At 39.0% G+C, this 25,683-nt stretch overlaps 1 protein-coding gene across 2 annotated transcripts in view; it reads left to right on the top strand.

The window, feature by feature from the left end:
- SPMAP2L (sperm microtubule associated protein 2 like) overlaps positions 1–25,683 on the top strand; it is a 122,331-nt gene that overhangs the window by 57,596 nt on the left and 39,052 nt on the right. For both annotated transcript variants that reach the window (XM_058298057.2, XM_058298056.1), the window contains exons 3-5: positions 3,674–3,739; positions 8,409–8,537; positions 21,644–21,781. In XM_058298057.2, the coding sequence (XP_058154040.1) occupies positions 3,674–3,739; positions 8,409–8,537; positions 21,644–21,781 (333 nt within the window). The remainder of the gene's footprint in view (positions 1–3,673; positions 3,740–8,408; positions 8,538–21,643; positions 21,782–25,683) is intronic.

Below are 25,683 nucleotides of genomic sequence, written 5' to 3'. Positions count from 1 at the left end.
TTCTCTCCCCTTCCTCCCGCCCCCCTGCTCCACTTGTTGTCTGCTCTCTGTGTCCATTTGCTGTGTGTTCTTCTGTGTCCACTTGCATTCTTGTCAGACAGCACCAGGAATCTGTGTCTCTTTTTGTTGTGTCATCTTGCTGAGTCAGCTGTGTGTGTGGGAGGTGCCACTCCTGGGTGGGATGTGCTTTTTTGGCAAGGGGCTGCTCTCCTTGCAGGAAGCACTCCTGGCACGTGGGATACCCCTACATGGGAGACACCCCTGTGTGGCATGGCACTCCTTGCACACATCAGCACTGTGCGTGGGCCAGCTCACCACATGGGCCAGGAAGCCCTGGTTTTGAACCCTGGACCTCCAATGGATGCTCTATCAGTTAAGCCACATCTGCCTCCTTCTTTAATGATTCTGTTCATTCAAGTGAGTGAATGCTCATGTAACTAAATAATTACAGGTGAAAGAGCATTTCTGACTGAAAGAAAGGATTATTTGGACTGCTTTATCAGTCTAGATCTGAAATCAGCCCCTTAGTTGTTGCTGTATAAATGTTTATTTATTGCTATGCAGCAAAGGTTAGAATTTCAAAAAACTTGACTATTGGCAAACTGTAGAGGAAGATTAATCATCAGTGAGGATGTGGAACAGTAGTTTAATCTCCATTTTTAAAAAAACCTGCCTTCAAGAGTTAAAATCATTCAAATACATTCTTTTGATTCTGCTCAGGAACATGACAGAGCACTGTGAGATAATGCAACCCCCAAGAGAGAAGGGAAGCCTATGTTACGATTTAGGTCTTTATCCATCTAGGAGACATAGCTAAGGTGACTCACTGCATTAACAAGTGAAGGAGAAGGAGGAGGTATAGTCATTCTTATTACTTCTAATCATAATAACCCAATGTAAGTAACTATAGGAATAAACCAGGGAACTGACAATAATCTTGTATAAAAGGATACATAACAAATTTTGCTGATGAGGAAAGACAGGTAGGGAAAATTTTTGCTCAGAAGTGATGGTGGAAGCCAGAAGTTAACTTCATGAGAAAGATTAATATATAATGAGATGTTTTGTCTGAATTGTGGCTTTCTTTCTCCTCTACCTCAGCCACCCTGCCTGATAAGTTGGCACAGGCTATCTCAGCACGGGCCATGGGGCACTGATGGCAAAGCCATTCTTTTGTTGAATCAGGATGTAGATTTTCTTTCCAATAGTGAACAGTATCTTTATCCCTTCCAGATGGTAATGGACATGGCTAGGGGGTTGTTTTGTATCAATTACGGAGCTGATCTGCAGCTTTTCACCACCAAAGAATCTTTTTGTTGTCTCTACCCACTACCACAATCTCATTTTTTGGGAAGATGTTTTTTGTTCACAAAACAAAATCCATTGAATTTTTTAAAAATTAAGGACATATATAAGTATTAAGCAGAGTTTTTATTTTATCAGCATGAGTAACATGTAGAGGTGATATAATTCAGAAAAAAAATTGATATTTTGGATAGGCTCTGCAGCCTTATGGTGAGTGATAAAGGATTCCATTTGATATTGGCATATTCTAAAAGTTGGGAACACTTGAATTAAACAGCAGAGTCCTGAGGAACTAAAATGCAGTTATGTCAGTTGCAGTAGGAAGGAGGTATTTAGAAGAGTCCAGAGTATGAAACATTGAGGAAAAATGGGTCTGAGCAGCTGGGGTGGAGGTAGGGTACTGTTCTTACTACTTTTTTTGTCTATTTTATTCACTTAGTTTGAAGCCATGCTCAGTAAATATTTGTTGAATGAATGAACTACAGCTCATAGAATTAAGTAACTTGCCCAAGTATAAAGCAATTGACCTTTGTTTTAAAGTGAAACTCAAAATGTCCAAGGTTAGTACTGGATTAATAATCTCTTAGATGAGAAGAATTGTTGGACCAAGTGCCCCATGTCCCGAAGATTGACCTTCCCTTTAGGGGTCTTGCTGATTATTGTTGCTACCACTTCCCTGGCCTCGGGTACACAGCTCCACTGTTAATACCATGGCCAGTGGTATGAATGGAATCTTTACTTGTATAACTCCTCTGGCACAGATAAGACAAAGTTGTAAGAATCAGTCATTACTAAAGGCTGGGCAACACAAGTAAAATTAAGCACAGAGTAACAAGTATTTTAGTTTATTCTTTGGGTGAGTGCAGTCTTGGGTGTTCCTGACTAATAATACCTCTTGGACTCCTCCCTACTTTCTGAATGGAGCTTCTATCACCACATAATTAGAAATGTTGTTTCTTCTTGTCAGGGATTCAAGTCCATCTGACGCCAGGGCTTATTCAAACTTAGAGTTCAGAGCCTATTCCTATTAAAGAGCTAAGGCTGTTAAAAAGTTTAAGGAAATGCTTTTCCCATCACCTCCCTTTTTGTACATGGAAACACTTCGCCTGAGTGATTCTGCTGGCTTCTTGCCTTACCCCTTAAATAAACTTCCCAGGGGTGGTAATGATATCCATTTGATGAGTTTGAGAGAGAGTGCTGGTCCCTTCAGGGTCCTCTCTCTTGGGGAACAGCCTGTCTGCAGATCTTTCTTATCTGCTTTCTGTTACACTGCAAGCTTCGTCCCCCTAAAAGGAAAGAGTTGCCACTTTGGGAGACAAGGTCAGTTGAGAGTCTCTGGGACTTATACCACTCTTCAACATAGTTTTATCAATGATAGAGTATTTTTATTCTATTTGTCCAACTCCAGTGTCTGTTTTTCAGTGGGTTACTAATTGTGGTAGGCAAAAAGAAGATATTTACTGGGTCCCTCAAACTCCAGCCAAGTACATAAATTATTATAATATGAACTACAGTAACATCGGTGATCTGTTAATCTGGGTAGGGTAGGCTATGTCACAGTAACAAACAAGATACAAAATCTCAATGACTTAATATAAAGTTTACTTCTTCCCCATGCCACAGTTCAGTATGAGTTGGTTGCTCCTTTTCCATCTTGTAGCTATGTCATCTAGAATATGTGGCTTCTAATATCAGTGCAACAGGGGAAGAAAGAGACGGAGGAGGCACACTAGCTTCTACATGCCTTGCCCTGGAAGTGACAGGCAAACACTTCCACTGAAGTTAGGCATAACTGGTCACAGAGTTCCAAACAAATGTAAGGGAGGCTGGGAAATGTAGCGGAGCACATGGGTACTTGGTGAATACAAACTCTCTCCAGTACAGGTGGTAATAGGAGCAATCATGGAAGGTTTGAGGGCAGAAAAGGGGCTGTAGTATTGAAAGTATATTTTGCCTATTTCGTAGTTTTCCTAAAACTAGACATTCTGTCTGAAATTTATCTGTTCAGTCTCTTTAGAATCCAGTGTCATCTGGCTATCTACAAATTAACAATATGTTAGTTCAGGATTTTTCCCTCAAGTAATAAGTATGCATTTTGCCTGGGGTCTTCTGGAGACAGTATATTCTTGATTTTATAGTGTTCTTTTTTTCATTGTCTTGATTTTATTATGTACTATATTAATGATTTAAGAGGTGAGGATTTTGAGTCCACAGTATTTTGATACTTTCAGCCTTTCAGCCCCCTTCAAATTACATCAAATATAGTATTATTTATTTTTGCAGGAATGGGATTTGTTTGAAATAGGGGCATCAAATGTAACAATATTTATAGACATTCTCTTTGAATTAATCAGCTGTTATTTATTAGTTCCTTCTCTAGGAAGAGAATCCAGGAACTTTCCAGATCTAAAAAACAACGAGGAACTCCAGATATGTAAGACACTATTATATGGTCTTGTATGTGACAGTTTTGTCCGTTATAGAAGATAATGGATTACTCTTACCTGCTCATTAGCCTAGTATTCCAGGTATATCCATCTCCCTGCTCAAATAGCTCCACTGAACCAATATAATGTCACCTTAGTTGAGTCAGCACATGGGAGGCTAACCCTAGGTCAGTGGTTCTTAAAATTACCTGCACACTGGAATCAGCTGGGGAGCTTTAAAAGCAATCCTGACGTAATTGGTCTGGAATGTAGCCTGGGATTTGGAAGTCTTAAAAGCTCCCCAGATGATTCTAACAGGCATTAATCTTAAGAACCACTGCCTCGCATCCCTGTGCAACTCTTGTGTCCATCCTCCAGATTCAACTATGTGGCCTCTAAACAAGGTCTTCCACCTAGAGCTGGACCCTCAGTCCTTCCACCCTTGGCCGTATGACTTCCCTTTTCCTTCTTTGACTTCTGGGAAAGTCTGAAATTTTATAAAAGGCTTTGTTGTTGTTGTTGTTAGGCCAGAAAAAGAATTTATTGGGAAATGGAAAAGAACAGAGCTTGATGATAAGTGGGAGAAGGATGGAAATATGCACCAAGATATGGTGTGGGCTCCTCAAGGCTAAAAGGCTTGTTTTTAAAGATTAAAAATTTAATATGCTTTAAAGTCTCTGTTTTTCATGGCTGGATACATACATATCTATTAATGAAAAGGACACATTGATAGCAAGTGCTTTAATGAATATTGCCATAACAGTCAGTAATCTTGGAACACTATTCTGACCCCATCCCTTTTCTGTGTGAAATCTGCAGAAAATTCAAGGAATGCTTTGACAAGGTGATTATGCTCAGAAAGTTAAGTAGCTTACCCAGTACGAAGGTAGCAAAACTGTGATCTGAATCTACATCTGCTCTCCACAAATCCCATTTCTTTCCCTTATATCACACTGTCTCTTAGAAATGAACAGTCCCTCGGATGGCATGGGGAACCATTGACTTGAGGCTGTTATAATAATGCAGGAAAGAAATCATGAAGCCACTAAGACAGTGGCCTCAAGGGTTGTGAGAAAGGGAGACTCAAGACATAGATGTACAGGATATGACATAAAATAGAAAAATTTATGGATGAGAGAGGAGTAAAATATGATTTCTAGATTTCTGTCTATTTTAACTTTAAAAGGAGCTACAAAAGGACAAACAGGCTTGGGAGGAAGATATATTTGGTTGTATTGGATACTGTAGGGACGTCCAGAAGGTATTTGAAATATGGGTTTAATGCTCAAAAGGAAAAATCTGTCCTGGAGATAATGATTTGGAAATCATTAGTATTTAGTAGTATTTTTAAAAATACTGATTAGATAGAACCCTGAGGCATATGCCATTTTTTAAGTTGTGAAGACGAGACTACTAAGAAAACAGAAAGAGTAGATAAGAGAACCAGTAAAGTGGGGGGTCTGAGAAGCCAAGGAAGGGGAAGCAGATGTGGCTCAACTGACAGAACGTCCACCTACCATATAGGAGGTCCAGGGTTCGGTACCCAGGGCCTTCTGGTCCGTGTGGTGAGCTGGCCCATGTGCAGTGCTGTCGCGCGCAAGGAGTGCCCCATGCACAAGGAGGGCGCCGCGCAAGAAGTGCTGCCCCGTGTGAAAAATGCAGCCTGGCACCTCCCACACAGAGAGCTGACACAGCAAGATGACGCAACAAAAAGAGACAGATTCCTGGTGCCGAATGTAGGTGTACACAGAAGAATATAGGTGTACACAGAAGAACACACAGCAAATGGACACAGAGGGCAGACAAGGGGGGGTGGGGAAGAGAGAAATAAATAAAATAAAATCTTTAAAAAAAAAAAATCAGAAGCCAAGGAAGAAAATCATTAAAAAGAAAAATGGATCCTTTAAGGAAACATTCAAAGAATTCTTGTTTCCCAGTCTGGCGAAGAGTGAGCAAGACTACTATAATTTCTGCCTTTAATTAAATAAGTCATTTTAAAGAGATAAAAGCTAAATAAATATTTATTATTAAAATAGAAGAAATTATAAAAATTTCAGAATACTAAAACCCTAGAAATGGGCCAATAAAAGACTGTTTTGTGTTTTCTCACTCTGGAAATCTATAAGACTAGAGTTTTTAGCAGTTCAGAAATGGGTGACTGAACACTGAACTTTCCAGGGTTCTTCTGGTTCCATTATCCTGGAATTCTCTGGGTAATTTTGTTTGTATTAATCTTTGTTAAAATTTCATGGATGCACCAAACAAGTAAGGTATGGATTACTCTGGGGTCAAATCTTGGATAGGGACTATAGAAGACTGTATTTTTACTTCCTTGTTTTTGATAGTCATGTAACTGTTAAACATCAACAATATTTTTGTTAGTACAGTATAGTGAAGAATTACTTACCTAATATACTACTTTCACATGTTGTTTAATGTCTCCCCTTCCTGATGAACTTTATGTTCACATTTTTCTGGACTGTAAAGTCTTTGATCTTTCTCAGTCCACTCACTGATATACCTTCTGACTTTCCTTGCGTCAAATCTCCTGCCTTTTGCATATCCCCCAATGCTTTTAGTTCATGCTGTGTTTTCTAGTTTATATGGTCAAAAGTTTCAAGTAGCTAACAGTCCCACTGGGGTTCAGTTCCTAGAAGGCAGCCATCAGGGTCATATTATATAGGCTTGATTTAATTGTGCCTAGAGTAACTTTAGCTTTTATTTGAAACAGTGAATACACACACTTATATTTGGAGCTTTTTCTCATCTGGTCTCAACAATCTTTCTCTCCTTTCTCTGACTTCTATTACATGGAGCTCTTCCCTCTACCCACCACTCTTTTCTTTCCCACTGTCTCTCACTGCTGCTCTCCCTACTCCAAGTCTCGTCACTTGATGCCTGAACCTCTGCATTCATCTCTTATTTTCCCTGTGGTTGTTCTCTCTTTAATCTCTGCTGCACATTACCATCAGGTGAATACCAGTTTTCACAACCCATTCATTCATGTATCAAACCATTTTTGAGGACCTATCATGTACAACCCTAAACTATGCAACAGGAAATCTCCAGTAGTTCGAGACGTGATCTGAATTTATATTTCCTGGAAGAAAGTATATATTATGGGCTGGAGAGGCAGAAGTTCTTTGTTAAAATTGTGGAGGGCATTGTAAGCCACAGCAAGGCATTTGGACCTTATTCTAAAGGCAGTGAAAACTTTAGAAGTGTTTTAAGCAAGGGAGTGACTTGGTCAGAGTTGAGTTTAGAGAGAGCTCTCTGGCAGTAGTAGTGGAGATGATGGAATCTGGAAAAGGGAAGTAGCATTGGGTTTGAGGAGAAATGGATAGATTTGAGAAGTATTTAGGAAATAGAACCTGCAAAATATAGGGGTTACGATTATTAATTAATGAACGGGCTAATCCTACAGAGCAGAGAAGATTAAGATTATATCTAAAATATATAGGCAAAGTTATAAATAAAAAGCGAAGGTCTTTTATAGGAATAAGCTCAATTAGTTGGCAAATTCAGCTACGTGAAAAATCAGGTGACTGAGGTACCTACCTTTTTCTTCCTTCTTGACCAGGCCTTCAAGGCCTTCTTCCGCTCTCCTCACTCATTCCAACAATGCTACTTAATTATTTCTGCTTTAGCCCAAATATGCCTTGCCAAAACATGATTTGATTATTCCCATCTGCTGCCATCACCCCAACATGGAATGTGTCTCAACTCTCCTACCCTGTGCCTTTTATTTCATTTTCACATTAATCCTGCAGTGATTTCTCCTTTTTTCTTTACTGTCTGCACAGTAATCATCTATTTCACAGGGCAGTTGAGATGATTAAAAGAATTGATATTTGTAGCCTGGTGTCTGGCACCCAGTAAGTATCCCACAAATGGTACCTATTAATATTATTCTGCCATTTTATTTTCTGACCATCTGGTGTAGGGGTAATCCCGAAGTGGAAGTGCCATATTTATTGTTGGCATGCCCATTTTATACCTACCTGACTGATAAATTGCAATGTTAATTACATGATGGCTGAATAGAACTATCTCTAATTTGTTCTCTTTTAAAAAAAATAATAATTATAATAACAAAAACCACAAACTCAGTTGGTTACTTAAGATCATGAGTTTTGAGTATTTCATGACATCCCACCTACAATTCAGTTAAGTTGTCCTGCAAGCCACTTGAATGGCTTTGGGTTCAGTCTTCTAAATAAAATGAAGGAGTTGAGTTAAATGATCTGTTTGGCCTCCCTCCAATTCAGAAATCCTGGGTCCCAGCTAGAGCCCTGGGAAAGATTGGTTTGGACACAGAGTGTGGATTACACAGATCCTGCCTTTCAGCCTTTCTCATGCTGCTACCTGCACTCTCAGCAGCTGGACAGGACCCAATGGACAGAACCAATCTTGTGTTCTTTAAAAAATTTTTTTCATTAAAAATTGTTTTATACGAGGTTCATTTTTTGTTACCATGTTTTAAGACATTACATAAAACATTTTTATTTAGCTGTCTTGAGTAGTTTAACCCTTCCTGATGCCTGAATATTGTAAAATTCTGTAATAAAGACAGTTCTTAAAGAGAAATAAATTCAGGATAGGAGCTGTCAAGAGCCATTTCTAACATGTTCATTAGCAGTGAATTTCTTACCATTTTATTTTCCTGCTTTTAAACAGAAAACTATTTTGGGGGAATCAAGATCCTATTCGTCCTGTTTCCCAGGGTGCTTTGAAGGCTCAACTGACCAAAAGACTTGAGGATCTTGCTCAGCCCAAGAAAGTCTCCTACAAATATGTACCTAACAGGTTAGTATTTGTGTGTTACCAGGTTACTTTATCAGGAATCCATAGGGCAAATGAGCACTGACCCCAGCCATTTTACCAAAAACCCATAAACTGTTGACTCTATCATCAAAATATATCAGAGTAGGGATTCTATATCTGTTTGTAATCTGAGGGTTCAGTAAAACTTTTCCAAAGCAAGATCTATCGCTTTGCTATTGCAGACTCATAGTTCATCTTATTGTAATGTTTTGGCTTTTTAGGATTTTTGTTTTTTAATAAAGTCTTCTTTCTATTGTTAAGAAAACACCCCTTCAATGTACTGTCTAAGGAATTCTACAGAAACCATTCTTCAAGTTAGGATCTCCAATCTTAGGATTAAAGAAGTTTTAGAAGTTGAAGGTACTTCTGAGATCACCTCTGCAGACTCCTTCAGATATGAAGTAACAGAATCTTCTGAAACCTCTCTGGTAAAGGTCTCTGGTGACATCCTAAAGGCCCAACCTGGGACCCTCTCTTTAGTCCTCTCCTCATTGCCTTCCCTGTAGGAGTGGCCACTTCTTCTTTTCTAAGTTCTCCCTTGCCTTGACTTCCTGATACAGCTGTCCTGGCTTCTCTCCTACTTGCTGACCTTGCCCTCTCAACATCCTTTGTGGGTTCTTTTCTCTGCTGTTGTTTCCCAGTATCCTGTCCTTGGCGCCTTTCTCTTCCTGCTCTAAATACTTCTTTTGGGTGACTTTGTCCTCCCATATATGGATATGCTTCCATTTATATGATGATGTCCGCCAAATTTTTACCTCAGCTCAGACTTCTCTCCTCAGCTCTGAATGTTCTGGATTCCCCTGTGGACTGTATCACAAGCACCTTCAACTGCATATGTTTGAAACAACTCTTTTTTGAATCTAATTTTCAATGAGCTGAATACTTGTTTCAAATATTTGTGGGGTATAATCATTGGGCATATTTATTTGCTTTTAAAAGTTTGTTAAGAATCTGATTCCATCAATTTTTCTAATTCTTCAGTGGAAATTAGTTCGTTTTTCTGAGCAAGAAAATCCAAATAGTACATTGCTAAATTCTTTTTTCTAGAAAATTGATGAATAATCCTGGCATGTTTGGTGACATGTTACCATTAAATTTAATTCAACAAATATATAGTTACTTCCTAGTATGTGTCAAGCATTATGCTAGGTATTGCAGGGGCAAAGCTTGTAAGACACAATTACTGTCTTTAGGGAGTTTATTATCTATTTTGAGACAAAATGCAGTAAACTTAGACAACAAACGAGAGGTTCACTGTTCTTTTGAAATTCAAAGGAGAGATCACATTTACATATTTACATGGGAGGATTAAAAGAGAAATTATTTCTTCCAGAAAAAGTAAAATTATGCTTGTGTTTATAAAAACACACACACACACTTTTTTTTCTTTTAGTTATAGGGATGTGTATGTATGTGTGTGTATGTGTGTGTATGATTTCCCTCCGATAAAAATCCCTAATTTTAGCTCCTTAGCGCTTCGTTCCCCAAGCTTGAACCAGTCATATATCATCTTCAAAAGTCGCCATATTTGTATACCATTAAATTATTTATTCAGTATTTTTATTTAAATTGCCATGTGCCTGGTATAACTCTTAAAATACCAAAAAAAAAAAAAAAAAAAATTCACTCAAGTACTACATAAGATCACTTTGAATACCATCAGTGGTATGGGTACATCATACTTCGCTTCATGTTTTTTTACTTTTCCTTTCTATCTACTGATTACACTTAATTCTCTGCTGTATAAGAAGGATATATAAAAAAGAAAACAAATATTCTCTAGATCTACAATTCAGAGAAAAACACTGTTCATAATATTATATTTCTTTCTAGTCTTTTTTTCTTATATATGTGTCTATCTTTATATATGGTCTATTTAAAAAATTGTGATGTTGACTATATAATTTATATATTGCGTTTTTTAAGACTTATTTTTAAATTTATTCCTCCCTTGCCACTTGCACTTGCTGTCTGCTTTCTGTGTCCATTCACTGCACGTTCTTCTGTGTCTGCTTGTCTTCCATTCTCGTCTTCTCTTAAGGAAGTACCAGGAACCAATCCTGGGACCTTCTAACATGAGAGAGAGGCACTCAACCACTTGAGGCTCCTCAGCTCCCTGGTTTGTTGTGTCTCTCATTATCTTTTTCCTCTGTCTCTTTTTCTTTGTGTCATCTTGTCGCATCAGCTCTCTACATGGGCCAGCTTTCCTTCACCAGGAGGCTCTGGAAACCTCCCATATGGTAGACAGGAGCCCAATTGCCTGAGCCACTTCCACTTTCCTATATTGCTTTTTTAAAAAATTAATTAATTAACCTCCCCCCCCCCACCACCACCACCATTGTCTCCTTTCTGTGTCCACTCTCTGTGCATTCTTCTGTGTCTGTTTATCTTCTCTTTAGGCGGCACTGGGAACTGATCCTGGGACCTTCCGGAGTGGGAGAGAGGTGCTCAATCTTCTGTGCCATCTTGGCTCCCTGGTCTGGTAGATGGGAGCCCAATTGCTTGAGCCACATCTACTTCCCCCATATTGCTTTTTAATATTATTACATATTCTTTCTAAACATTTTTGGGGCAGAGTAAATAATTTATTGAGTAGGTTATTCTTCTATTGTTAGAGATTTAGAATATTTCCATTTTTTTGTACCATAAAAATTGTTAATAAAGAAACTTGTTCATAAGACTTTTCATAAATTTTGAATTATACTCCGGGGTTGAGTTAATTCCTGTATCTAAGGGCAAGAACATTGTTAAGGTTTTTGGTGCACATTGCTAATTTGCTTTCCATATGTGTTTGTTGAATGACTAAGCTCTGCTGAGTTGGCTCTTTGAGGAAAGACTGTGTGGGAAAGGGTAGGAGGAAATTCAGAGGGTCAGAAAAGTCACAGTAACAAGAAAAAGGTGAAAAGACTATTATTTACTTGAAATTTTGTTTCCAAGATAATTAAGGTGGCCATTTCTCTCTTTCTTTCAACCAGAAGTCAACAAACTTTTTCTGTAAAGAGCCATATAATAAATATTTTAGACCTTGTGGGCTATACCATCTTTGTTGCAACTACTGAACTCTGCCACAACTATACAACTCTGCCATTGTAGTGCAAAAGCAGCCAGGGACATTATGTAAACTGAGCATATCTCTATTCCAATAATACTTCAGGATATTTGCATTTATGTTGATAAGGGCTATTTTCTTGTAATGGCTTTGTCTGGTTTTGGTATCAGGGTAATGCTGACTTTATTGAATCAGTTGGGCACTGTATAGAATTAGTATTATTTCTTCCTTAAATATATGATAGAATTCACCAATAAATGGAGAATTTTTTTGTTGGGAAGATTTTAAACTATGAATTCAATTTTAAAATAGGCATAGGGCTACTCAGGTTATGTTTCTTCTAAGTGAACATTGGTGGTATGTATCTTTCCAAGAACGTATCCTTTTCATCTAAGTTTTAAAATTTTTTGGCATGAAATTGTTCATAATGTTCTCTCTTTTTTTAAATTCTTCCCCCCCCCCCTCCCCCGCCATTGTCTGCTCTCTGTGTCCATTCACTGTGTGTTCTTCTGTGTCTGCTTGTATTATCCGGTGGCACTGGAAACCACGTCTCTTTTTTGTTGTGTCATCTTGCAGCATCAGCTCTCTGTGTGTGCGGCCCCACTCCTGGGCAGGCTGTGCTTTTTTCACGCCAGGCAGCTCTCCTTGCAGGACGCACTCTTTGCGTGTGGGGCACCCCTACGCAGGGACGCCCCTGCATGGCACGGCACTCCTTGCGCACGGCAGGAGCATTGCGTGTAGGCCAGCTTACCATACGGGTCAAGAGACCCTGGGTACTGAACCCTGGACCCTCCATATGGTAGACGGACGCTGTATCAGTTGAGCCATGTTCGCTTCCCCATAATATTCTCTTATAGACCTTTTAATATCTGTCAGATCTCTAGTAATGATCCCTCTCTCATTTCTGATGTTGGTAAATTGTGCCTTCTCTCTTTTTTCCCTAATGAGTCTGGCTAGAGGTTTATCAATTTTACTAGTCTTTTGTAAGAATCAGATTTGTATTTCATTGTTTATTTACTCTATTATTTTACCATTTGCTGTATAACCGATTTATGTTCTGATTATTATTATTCCTCTCTTCTGCTTAACTTTTTTTTTTTTAATTATTTATTATTTTTTAAAAAAATTACATTATGAAAAATATGAGGTCCCATTCAACCCCACCGCCCCCGCCCCCCACTCCTCCCACAGCAACACTCTCTCCCATCATCATGACACATCCATTGCACCTGGTAAGTTCATCTCTGAGCATCACTGCACCCCATAGTCAATGGTCCACATCATAGCCCAGACTCTCTCACGTTCCATCCAGTGGGCCCTGGGAGGATCTATAATGTCCCGTAATTGTCCGTGAAGCACCATCCAGGACAACTCCTCGTCCCGAAAACGCCTCCACATCTCATCTCTTCCTCCCGTTCCTCACACCCAGCAGCCACCATGGCTACCGTTCCCACACCCATTCCACATTTTCTCTGTGGACATTGGATTGGTTGTGTCCATTGCACATCTATGTCAAGTGAGGGCTTAGATTCCACATGGGTACTGGATGCACTCCTCCCGCTTCTAGTTGTAGACACTCTAGGCTCCATGTTGTGGGGGTTGACCTTCTTCAACTCCATGTTAGCTGAGTGGAGTAAGTCCAATAAATCAAAGTGTAGGAGCTGAAGTCTTCTGCTTAACTTGGGTTTCATTTGCTCTTTTTTTTTTTTTAAAGATTTATTTATTTTTCTCCCCTTCCCCCTCCACCCCAATTGTCTGTTCTCTGTGCCCACCTTCTGCGTCCTCTTTTGTCCTCTTTTGTTGTTGTCAGCGGCACAGGAATCTGTGTTTCCTCTTTGCTGCATCATCCTGCTATGTCAGTCCTCCATGTGTGTGGCACCACTCCTGGGCAGGCTGCGCTTTCTTTTGCACTGGGCGGCTCTCCCTACGGGACGCAGTCCCCCGTGCGTGGGGCTCCCCTATGCGGGGGACACCCCTGTGTGGCACGGCACTCCTTGCATGCATTGGCACCGCGCATGGGCCAGCCCCACACAGGTCAAGGAGGCCCGGGGTTTGAACTGCAGACCTCCCATGTGGTAGGTGGACCTCCCAACCACCGGGCCAAGTCCGCCGCCTCATTTGCTCTTTTTCTAGTTTCTTGAATCTCTGTTTGCTTAAGAAATTTCCTCTTTGTCTGTGGTTTTAGACAATTTGATTATGATGTACCTTGGTATATATTTTTTTCATGGTTTTTGTGTTTGGGGTTTGTTGAAACTCTTAGATCTCTAGTGTGGCAGTTTGAAATTATTTATGAATCCCAAAAAGAGAGATTATGTTTGTAAACTAATGTATTCCTCTGGGTGTGATACCCTTTGAATGCATTATATTCAGCTGATGTGTCTTGATTAAATTATCTGATAAGACTAGGGCTTTGATTCAATGGGGTATGACTCAGTATTGAGACCCTACCCCCTTGGTGGGCTGATATAAATGGACACTCACTAAAGAAGACACACGGTAGAGGAGAGAACTTGGTCATTTTGGTCTTGTTATGTGACAGAAAGTAGAAGGCTCAAACAGCTAAAGTGCTGGGAAGAGAGATGAGCCATTTGCTGATAGTTTGCAGCCAAAGAGAACAGAGCAGCTAAGCAGCTTCAACACGTGGCAACTCACTTGGGTGAGAAAGCAGCCTTGAGTTGGACTCTTTAGGGCCTTGTAACTGTAAACTTTACCCCAAATAGATAGTCTTTATAAAAGCCAACATATTTCTGGTACTTTACATCAGCGTCCCTTTGGCTGAATAATACATCTAGGTTTATTATTTTCATTGAATTTGAAAAAAATATTCCCATTATTTCTTCAAAATGTGTTTTCTGCCTTTTCCTCTTTTTGTGGGCTCCAGTTATACATATATTAGGTTTCTTGAACTTGTTCCACAGCTCACTGAATCTGTTTCTTTTTTCCTTTTCTTCTTTTTCTCTCTATGCTGTGGATAGTTTCTGTTGCTCTATCTTCATGTTCATGCCTGATATACTATTAATGCTATTCAGTGCATTTTTCCTCTCATATTTTGTAGTTTTCATCCCTAGAAATACAATTTTGGTGTTTTTGTATCTTCTTTGCCTCTGCTTAATGTGTTCACTCTTTTGTCTGCCTTCTTGAATGTATGAAATATGGTTATAATAATTGTTTTAATGTCCTTGCCTACTAATTTTATAACATGTAATTTCTGGATCTGTTTCTAATGATTACTTTTTCTCATTATGTGTCATAATTTACTGCATCTTTACATGCACAGTAAATACACACACACATCTCGTAATAGATGATTTCGTACCAGACATTGTGAATTTCACCTTATTAGCACCTGGATGTTTTTGTATTCCTATAAATATTCTTGAGCTTTGTTCTGTAAGATATTTTTGTGACTTGAAACAGTTTGATGCTGTGGAGGCTTGATTTAAAAAAAAAAAAAGTTATTGATATATAATTCACTTATCATAAAATTCATTCTTTGTAGTATCGTCACAGTTTTGCAGACATCACCATAATCTCATATTAGAACATCTTTGCTCTCCTAAAAAAAACCCTTACCTCATTAGCAGTCAATCTCTTTCCCCTTCCACACTCCCCTCCCCCGAGCCCTAAGAAGTGATTAATCTACTTTATATTGCTGTAAGTTTTTTTTAAACAAATCAATTTTATTAATACATATTAAGAAAGCATAAAATCCATTCAAAGTATACAGTCATTGCTATTTGGCATAATCACATAGTAGTGCACTCATCACTTCTGTCATTATTAGAACATTTTCATGATTTCAATAATAATAATAAACAAAAATTCATTACCTCTCAATCCCTATGCTTCCCCTGCTATACATAGTTGCAATTTCTGGCTATTCTTGCTTTATTTATTTATTTATTTAAAAGCACATTTACTAAGACATATCCAAATTATACAATCTGTCTGAAGTGTACAACCAGTGGCTTTTAGTATAATCACAATGTTGTGCTTTCATTACCACAGACAATTTTAGAACAATATCATTACTCCAAAAAGAAAAACTCCATACCCCATAGCAATCACCTCTCAATCCCTCTGTCCTTTCCCAGTGCTACATAACCACTAATCTAAATTCATCTTTATAAATTGATTTATATTTACATATATAAATAGAATCATATAATATGTAGTACTTTGTGTCTGGTTTCTTTCACTTAGCATGTTTTTTTGGTTTGATATAAACAAATTGTACATTAACATATATTTGTTCAGTTTCAAGGAAAAATAGTCTTATATATGCAATATTATCCATGTTCATATTCACATGAGGTTTTATTATGCTATACAGTCCCATGTTATATTTTTTAGCTTTCTTTTTAGTAATTTACATGACCATAGACTTCTCTTTCAACCATTTACACCCATATAATAACACTGCAAGTTAAAAACATTATGTTGTGTTTTCACCTATTGTATTCGTTTCCAAAGATTACAAACAGCTGTTTTTACCAATTCTGCACAAGTTAACCCACAGCTTTCCATAACCTAACCTCATTCTATTTTCTCATGACCCATATTCAAGTTATTAACTCCATAAGATTACAAAATATATTGAGTTAATAATAGCTCAAAAATAACAAAAATGTCCTTTTTTGTCTGGCTTGCTTTACTCAACATAATATCCTCCAGGTGCATCCATGTTGTCATATGCTTTACGACTTCATTTCTTCTTACAGCTGAATAATATTCCATCATGTGTATACACCATAATTTGTTTATCTGTCCATCAGTTGATGGACACCTGGATTTCCAACTCTTGGCAATTGTGAATAACATCTCTGTGAATATCGGTGTGCAGATGTCTGTTCATGTCACTGCTCAGTTCTTCTGGGTGTGTACCCAGTAGTTGTGTTGCTGGGTCATGTGGCAAATCTATATTCAACTTCTTTAGGAATTGCCAAAAACTCCGCCACAGTGTCTACCATTCTACATTCCCACCAACAGTGAATAAGAGTTTCTATCTTCCACATCCTCTACAACTCTTGTAATTCTACATCTTTTTGATAGTGGCCATTCTGATAGGAATGAAATGATATTTCATTGTAGATTGATTTGCATTTCCCTAATCACTGGTTGACCCGGACTGCCTGCAGCTCGGGCCAACATGGGGGGAATCTAGAACAAAGCAAATGACGCAAAGACAGGGACAAGAGACACGAAGAATGGAGACAAGACAGGATTCTGATCAAGTCTCGTTTATTGAGGGTCGGTCAGGGGTATTTATAACCAGGAAAGAAGGAGGTAGTACATACTGACGACAGCGCATGTGTCGGTAAGTGATTGGGTAACTAGATTTTCGGTTTTCGCGCCACACGCATGCGCAGATGGTTGTTTGGCAACGTCTGCAGAAAAACTTCTGTGTGCTTTAGGGAGTGCCCAATCGGCGCCCCGGGGGAATGGCGTAAGGAGAAATAGAAACAACTTACTTCAGCGAGGATGGGGAATAGAAACTTAACTGGGTTAGTATCTGAGATGGCATTTGGTAACAAAATGGCCGATACAATACCAGTGCCAGAGGCAGCTTCCCACAACTGGTGATGCTGAACGTTTTTTCATATTTTTTTCATCATTTGTATTTCTTCTTTGGACAAATGTCTAGAAGACTAATACCACCTTCAACAAGATCTTAAAGATGTTTCCTTACATTTTCTTCTAGTAATTTTATGGTCCAGGCTTTTGCATTTAGGTCTTTGATCCATTTTAAGTTGATTCTTGTGTTCAGAGTAAGATTCAGATCTTCTTTCATTCTTTTAGTTATGGGTGTCCAGTTCTTTCAGCACCCTTTGTTGAAAGGACTGTTTTGTCCCATTAACATAGCTTTGGTAGGTTTGTTGAAAAGTATTTGGCCATAGAGTTGAGGGTTTATTTCTAGACTCTCAATTCTATTCCACTGATTGATTTATCTATCTTTATGCTAATACCATGGTGTTTTGACCACTCTAGTTTTTTTTTAAAAAGATTTATTTATTTCTCTCCCCATTCCCCCCTCCCCCCCACTGTTGTCTCTTCTCTGTGTCTATTTGCTGCGTCGTCTTCTTTGTCCACTTCTGTTGTTGTCAGTGGCACAGGGAATCTTTGTTTCTTTTTGTTTCATCATCTTGTTGTGTCAGCTCTCCGTGTGGGCGGCATCACTTCTGGACAGGCTGCACTTTCTTTCGCACTGGGCAGCTCTCCTTACAGGGCTCACTCCTTGCGCATGGGGCTCCTCTATGCAGGGGACACCCCTGGTGGCACAGCACTCCTTGCGTGCATCACCACTGCACGTGGACCAGCTCCACAAGGGTCAAGGAGGCCTGGGGTTTGAACCGCGGACCTCTCATATGGTAGACGGATGCCCTAACCACTGGGCCAAGTCCGCCGCCACCACTCTAGTTTTGTAATGTTTCAAGATCAGGCAGTGAAATTCCTCCCATATTGCTCTTCTTTATTAGAATGCTTTTGGCTGTTCGGATACACTTTCCCTTCCAAAGGAATTTGGTAATTGTCTTTTCTATTTCTGTAATGTAGGCTGTTTGAAAATTTGATTGATATTGCATTGAATCTATAAATCAGTCTTCGTAGGATTGACATCTTCATGATATTTAGTCTTCTAATCCATGAACATGGAATGTCTTCATTTTTTAGGTCTTCATTGATTTCTTTTAGCATTGCTTTGTAGTTTTCTGCATATAGGTCTTATATTTCTTTGTTAAATTGATTCTTCAGGGGAAGCAGATGTGGCTCAAGTGGTTGGGCTTCCACTTTCCTCATGTGAGGTCCTGGGTTCGGTTCCTGGTGCCTCCTGGAGAAGGTGAGCTGGTGCGGCGGGCAGGCAGGTGAACTGACACAACGAGATGACACAACGAAAGAGAAGCAGAGGAAAGACAATGAGAGGCACAACAAGCCAGGGAACTAAGCTGGCTCAGGTGATTGAGCACCTCTCTTCCACAGGGTTTGGTTCCTGGTGCCTCCTAAAGAGAAGACGAGCAGACAGAGAGAGCACACAGCAAATGGACACAGAAAGCAGATGAAAACACAAACAATGAGGTGGGGTGGGATGGGGGGGCCGCAGATAAATAAATAAAATAGAATCTAAAAAAATCTAAAAAATTGATTCCTAGGCATTTTAGTCTATTTGTTGCTATTAAATGGAAATATTTTCTCTTCTTTCCTCCTCAGATACTATACTAGTGCACAGAAACTATTGATTTTTATGTGTTGTTCTTGTATCTTGCCACTTTGCTGAACTTATTAGCGCAAGTAAATTTTTTTAAAAAAGATTTTTGTTTATTTTCTCTCTTCTCCTCCCCCTCCCCCTGCCCTGTTCTTTTTGCTGTCTGTGTTCATTTGCTGTGTGATCTTCTGTATCAATTTCTCTTTTTGTCTTCTTGTCTCATTTTTTCTTCTCTGGGATCCGATCCTGGGGACCTCTGATGTGGAGAGAGTTTCCCTGTCAGCTGTGCCTCCTCAGTTCCTGGTCTCTGCTGCGCTTCACCTTTACTCTCCCATTCATCTCTCTTTTTTTGTGTCATCATCTTGATGTGTGACTCACTTGCACGGGCACTGGCTTGCCACATGGGCACTCGTGCAGGCACTCAGCTTGCCATGCGAGCATTCGGCTCACCATGTGGGTACTCGGCTCACCATGCTGGTACTCAGTGGCAGGCACTCGTGTGGGTACTTGGCTCACCATGTGGGCACTGGCTCGCTGCGCAGGCATGCTTTCTCTTCTTTTTCATCACAAGGCCCCAAGGATCAAACCTGAGTCCTCCCATGTGGTAGACAGAAGCGCTATCACTTGAGCCACATCTGCTTCCTAGCTCAAGTAGCTTTGTTGTTGACATTTCAGCATTTTCTAAATACAAAATCATAACATTTGTTAATAGGAGAGTTTTATTTGCTCTTTTCCTAATTGGATGTTTTTTTATTTTTATTTTTTCTTGTCTAATAGCTCCTGCTAGAACTTCTAGCAGAGTGTTGAATAACAGTAGGGACAGTGGGCATCCTTGTATTGTTCCAGATCATAGAAGGAAAGATTTCAACCTTTCTCCATTGAATATGATGTTGGCTGTGGGTTTTTAATATATGCCCTTTATCATATTGAGAAATTTTCCTTCTGTTCCTGTCATTCAAAGTGTTTTTGTCAAGAAACAATGCTGGATTTTGTCAAGTGCCTTTTCTGTATTGATTGGATAGAAAAATGATATGAGTGGTGTGTTGAATTCTCTAACTATTATTGTAGAGATATCTATTTGTCCCTTCAGTTTTTCTGTAGTTTGCCTCATGTATTTTGGGGCACCCTGGTTAGGTGCCTACATATTTATGACTGTTATTTCTTCCAGGGGATTGTCCCTTTTATTAATATATGATGTCCTCTGTATCTCTTATAAGTTTTTTGCATTTGAAGTCTGTTTTGTCTGATATTACTATAGCTACCCCTAGTCTTTTTGGTTACTGTTTGTGTGGAGCATTTTTTTTTTATCCAACCTTTGAGCTGGTTTGTATTCCTGGGTCTAAGGTGAGTCTTTTGTAGGCAGCATATGGATGGTTCATGCTTTTTTAAATTCACTTGTCATCCTTTTCTTTTGATTGGGGAATTTAATCCATTCACATTCACTGATATTACTGTAAATGTATTATTTACTTTCACATTTTATTCTTTGGTTTTCATATGTCATATTTTATTTTCATCTGCCTTTTTACTCTTTTGGTTATCCTTTCTGCTATTCATGCCTTCTACACTGTCCTCTAAGCCTCACTCTCCTGTCTTTTAGCTTTTTGCTCTAACACATTTATTTTATAAATTTTCTTTAATAAATATTTATCTATGTGCAATGAGAAAAATGTAGTACACTCTATATTAAAATAATAGTTGAGGACCTGCTACATGGATGAAATGATGAGATTTGGATGCAGTGGGCGACTACATGCAGGAATAGGCACATGAAGGCAACGTTCTACTAATGTACATTTATTAATATGCAATATGCAATATCAATAAGGAGAAAAGATGTATACATTTGAAATTTAAAATTAATATTCCCTGAAGTGCCCCATTGCTCAAAATCACCTCTTCTTTCTTTATCCCCAATTGTTTAACCAAACAGCTGTTTCCTGCAAAAGGCTGATCCCAGGTAAATACTGGAGGTTCCCCGTCTATTTTAGCTTGCTCTATGTGTGTTTGTTTGGGGACCCATTCAGTCTGGCAGCAGAGCTATAGCTGGGCAGTCTCAGGTCCCCTGAAACCAGACATGTGGTAGTGTGGCCTCAGGTCTGGATGGTTATAAGCAAGGAAGATAGAGGCTAACATGCAGCCAGAGGCTTACAGCAGCAAGCAACAGAGGTTGTCAGATGGACACAAATCCACATCTAAAACCTCCTAAAGAAGCAGAGGACTTGAGAAGGTAATAGAAGCAAAGCAGGCTGCAATCTGAGTTAACACCAAATCTGAAGTAGTCAATATCACTTCCTTTTCCATGGAGATATAATGTATTTTGATTAAGGAAGGATTGAGGGGTAGTATAATAAGTAGGATGTTGTTATTTATCCTAAATAAAACCTTAGTTAACAAAATCCAATAATGTCTAAATAATCTGTGAACCACATCAAGTAGAATTTAGCCCTAAATAGAGTTCTTTAATACAAGGAAAAATATCAATATAACTACCCTGTTAGCTAAAGATATAGTAAAATTTTAAAATTGTTTCTATAGATGCCATAAAAACATTTGGTTTTAAAAGCAGCAAATTTTCTCTATTCACTAGTGTATTTTTTAGTCTGTTTAAAAGGTGTAATTTATTGCAGAAAACTTACTGTTTTGCCAAAGAATACTAGAAGCCAAGTGAAAACTTGATCACTGTAATTGTATCTGAAACAATTAATTTCTCCCCATGGGGAAAATAACTCAGCAGTAAAGAAGTAATCTGCTCCCTAAGCCTGGGGGAAAATGTTGGGAATTGCTATGATAATATCAATTCATACTTGCTTCACTCCTTTTTTCTTCTATAACTTGCAGGTCTCAATATTACTACAGCTGCGGGAGAGAGTCTGTTATCTGGGAGATTCCTCGTCCTGCTCTGTTCAGCCTTCCCTCCAAAAGGATCCAGAAGCTGGCACAGCCCAGAAGGAGCAAGCAAGAGCATCCAAGCAACAGGTGGAGAACTTTGAGAATCTAATATGGTTGTTCTTTTTTCAGTGTATAATTTCATGAGCCTAAAAGTTCACTTATGTTTTACATCACCAGGTAAAATATCAAGTATTGGTTGTAATTGTAGGGAATTGGAAGATCATTATCAATAATTTCAACAACTACATTTGACTCAAACTGTGATTGAGCTAAAATCACACTCAACCTCACCATTGTCAGCCAATTAAAAGGAAATATGCAAATGAAATATCACTGGATTTTGCAATTTGTAGTACTCTCTTATGCATCTGACTTTGCTGGTGCTTTTCCTTTTGCTTTGAATGCTGAATTCCTCTTTCTCTTCAAAAGACAGCTTTGTTGATACTTTCTACACTTCAGCAGCACTTAGTATTCTCAATTTTTAAAAACTTTTTTAGCCAAATAGGTGTGTAGTGGTATCTGATCACGGTTTTAATTTGTATTTCCCTAATAGATAATGATGTTGAACAGCTTTTTGTGTGTCTATTTCCCATCTATAAATCTTCTATCATGAAGTATTTGTTAAAATATTTTAGATTACTTGTTTTCTTACTTTGGCTTTTCAAGAGTTCTCTCTGTATTCTGCATGTGAATCATCTGTCAAATATGTGATTGGCAAATATTTTTCCCTGACTGTAGCTTTGTTTTCACTCTCTTAAGAGTGTATTTCGGGAAGCGTACTTGGCCCAGTGGATAGCCTACCACATGGGAGGTCCGCGGTTCAAACACTGGGCCTCCTTGACCTGTGTGGAGCTGGCCCATACGCAGTGCTGATGCGCGCAAGGAGTGCCGTGCCATGCAGGGGTGCCCCCCGCGTAGGGAACCCCCCCCTTGCACAAGGAGTGCGCCCTGTAAGGAGAGCCTCCCAGGGCAAAAGAAAGTGCAGTCTGCCTAAGAATGGCGCCACACACACGGAGAGCTGACGCAGCAAGATGATGCAACAACAACAAAAGAAATACAGATTCTCATGCTGCTGACAACAACAGAAGCAGACAAAAAGAAGAATATGCAGCAAGTGGACACAGAGAACAGACAACTGGGGTGCAAGGAGGGGGAAGGGGAGAGAAATAAATAAAAGAAATCTTAAAAAAAAAAAGGAGTGTATTTCACAGCTTTTAATTTTGGTGAAGTCCCATTTATCAAGATTTTCCTTTACAGATCTTGTTTTTGGTGTCACGTTTAAGAACTTTTTACTTAACCCCAGATCCAGTGAAGTTTCTTATGTTTTGTTCTAAAAGGTTTGAGTTAGTTTTTATATAAAGTAAAAGGTTTAGTTCAAAGTTTTCTGTTTTTTGTTTGTTTTTGCATGCATATGTCCAATTTTTCCATTTCTCTTTGCCAAAACACTATACTTTCTCCATTGAAATGCCACTTGTTGAAAATCATTTGACTGTGTTTGTGTGCATCTGTTTCTGGACTCTGCTCTGTTACATTGATTTTTGTGTCTACACCTTCAGAAATACCATACTGCATTAATTAATGTAGCTTTATAATAATATCTTAAAAGCAGTGAATGTGATTTCTCCAACTTCATTGTTCTTCAAAATTGTTCCTGGCTAATCTGGTTCCATTGTCTTTTCATTTGAATTTTAGAATCAGCTTGTCTATATAAAAAATCCTTCTAGGATTTTTAATAATCTAGTAATACAATCTGTATTAAGTCTGTTGCTCAATATGGGGGCCATTGGCATCTTTACTATGTTTAGTCTTCCAATCTATGAACATGATCTATTTATTTAGGTCTTTGATTTCTTTCATTAGCATTTTTTAGTTTTCAGCATTTCAGATGCTATATTTGGTTCTTTTTTTAAATTTATACCAGAGGGTTTCATTTTTTGGAGCTATTTTGATATTTTTAAAATTTTGGGATCTGTGGTAGTTTGTTAGTATTTATGAATAACAAAAAAGAGATATTGATTATGTTTGTAAACTAATCTATTCCCCTGGGATTGATAACCCTTTAATTGTATTAGATTCAGCTGAGATACCTTTGATTAAATTTTGTGAAGATTAGGGCTTTGATTCAACCACATCATTGGGTGCAGGGTTGAGTCCCTGTCCCCTTGGTGGACTATTTAAATGGATGTTCAGTCACGACACAGAGAAGATACACAGAGGAAGATACAGCCCCATAGACACGGTAGAGGTCCTGGGAAGAGAGAGGACTCATTTGCCTGATAGTTTAGAGCTGACTTTGTACAGCGAACAGAGCAGCTGGGCCTGGAAAGAAATGAGGCCCAGGAAGAAAGACAGGCTTTATGTCAGCCTATAGCTGAGATTAGAAGAAGCTGGACTCACGGAGCCTTAAGAGGGAAGAAGGCTGAACACTCATAGACATCACCTGCCATCTTGCTTCAACACATAGCAACAGTTTGGTAAGGGAGTAACCTTGAGTTGGACTCTTCAGAGCCTTGTAAGCTTTTACCCCAAATAAATACCCTCTATAAAAGTCAGCAGATACCTGGTACTTTGCATCAGCACCCCTTTTGGCTGACTAATACAGAATTTAGTACCAAATAGTGGGGTGGTGCTCCTGCAATTACAAAAATGCTGGAACAGTTTTATAAATGGGTAAGGGGTATATTTTGGAGGAATTGTGAAATGCTTGATGGAAAAGGCCTAGCTTGCTTTGAAGAGAATGTTGGTAGGAACATGGACACTGAAAGGACTTTTGATGAAGCCTTAGAGGTAAGCGATGAAACTATTATTGGAAACTGGAGGAAAGGTGATCCTTGTTTTAAAGTTGCAGAGAACTTAGCAAGATTGACTCCTGATGTTGTATGGAAGGCAGAATTTGAAAATAGCGAGTGTAGGCATTTCCAAAGTAAACTCAGAGAATGTGCTTTGGCTTTTCCTTGCATCTTATAGTAAACTGTTAGACAAGAGAGAAATTGAGAACTGAATTTTTGGGCATAGCAAACCAGAAACTCATTCCAGAAATTCCAAGCATCTGGAAATCAATCCCCCAGATGATAGTGCCCCATTTGAGAAATTACCTAAACTTGGAACTTGTAAGTCAGAATTGAAAATGCAGTTATCCAGGAAAGACTTGTGGAAAGTCTTACTATCTAATGGCTTGGACTCCTGTTTTCTACATGCTAAACCAACATGCTTTTTGAGAGAGCATATGAAAAAAACCACTGTCAGCCTGGACTAAAAAGGACATACAGGGGAAAGATAGAAGGGAAAAGAGCTTAAAGAGGGAAACCATGGAAACTGAGATCTGCAATTAAGTCATTCCTTGGGCCAAGAGTGGAAGCCCACCCATGTATAGCGAGAGGGTGAGTTTGCCCTGGCAGTTGAAGAGGGTGGATGTTCATACCTGCTGTTCAGAGAGAGTTTTGCTGCTCCAGGCTACAAAGAGGGTAGAGCACATTCCCCAAGAGTTGGGAGAGCGAGGTCAACACCCTATAGATCTGAGAGGGGTAGGCTTGTCCCTCATAGATTAAGGAAGGCCAGGTTGCTAACTCATTGCTCTGAGAAGGTTGGGTCTTTATGCCAGAGATTAGGAAGAATGTTGCCTCCACCTCACTACACTAAGGGGTTGAGACTTTACCCCAAAGATTGGATAAAGTGTGGCCATCACCCCAACATTCTTGGAGGGTGAGGTCTGGACTCGGTCACCATCCAGATGCTTGATGAGGGTGGATCCAAGAAAATGGCCATTGGGCAAGCCTGTGGAAAGGATGGACACCCATGAAGCCTCTGAGAGAAGAGACCATCATCTTGAGAATGACTCTCAGAAATTGAAATCTAATGGAGTATGCCCTGCAAGTATATGGAACTGTAGGGGTCCCTTGATTAAGGTTTTCCTCCCAAATTCTCATATGGTAATGCAAATGTTTAGCCTTTTTCTGTCCCTTTGTATATTGGAAGCAGATACATTGTTT

This window comes from Dasypus novemcinctus, chromosome 1 (assembly GCF_030445035.2).
Source record: "Dasypus novemcinctus isolate mDasNov1 chromosome 1, mDasNov1.1.hap2, whole genome shotgun sequence".
Taxonomy (NCBI): Eukaryota; Metazoa; Chordata; class Mammalia; order Cingulata; family Dasypodidae; genus Dasypus; species Dasypus novemcinctus.
This window is presented reverse-complemented; position numbering and strand designations above follow the sequence as displayed.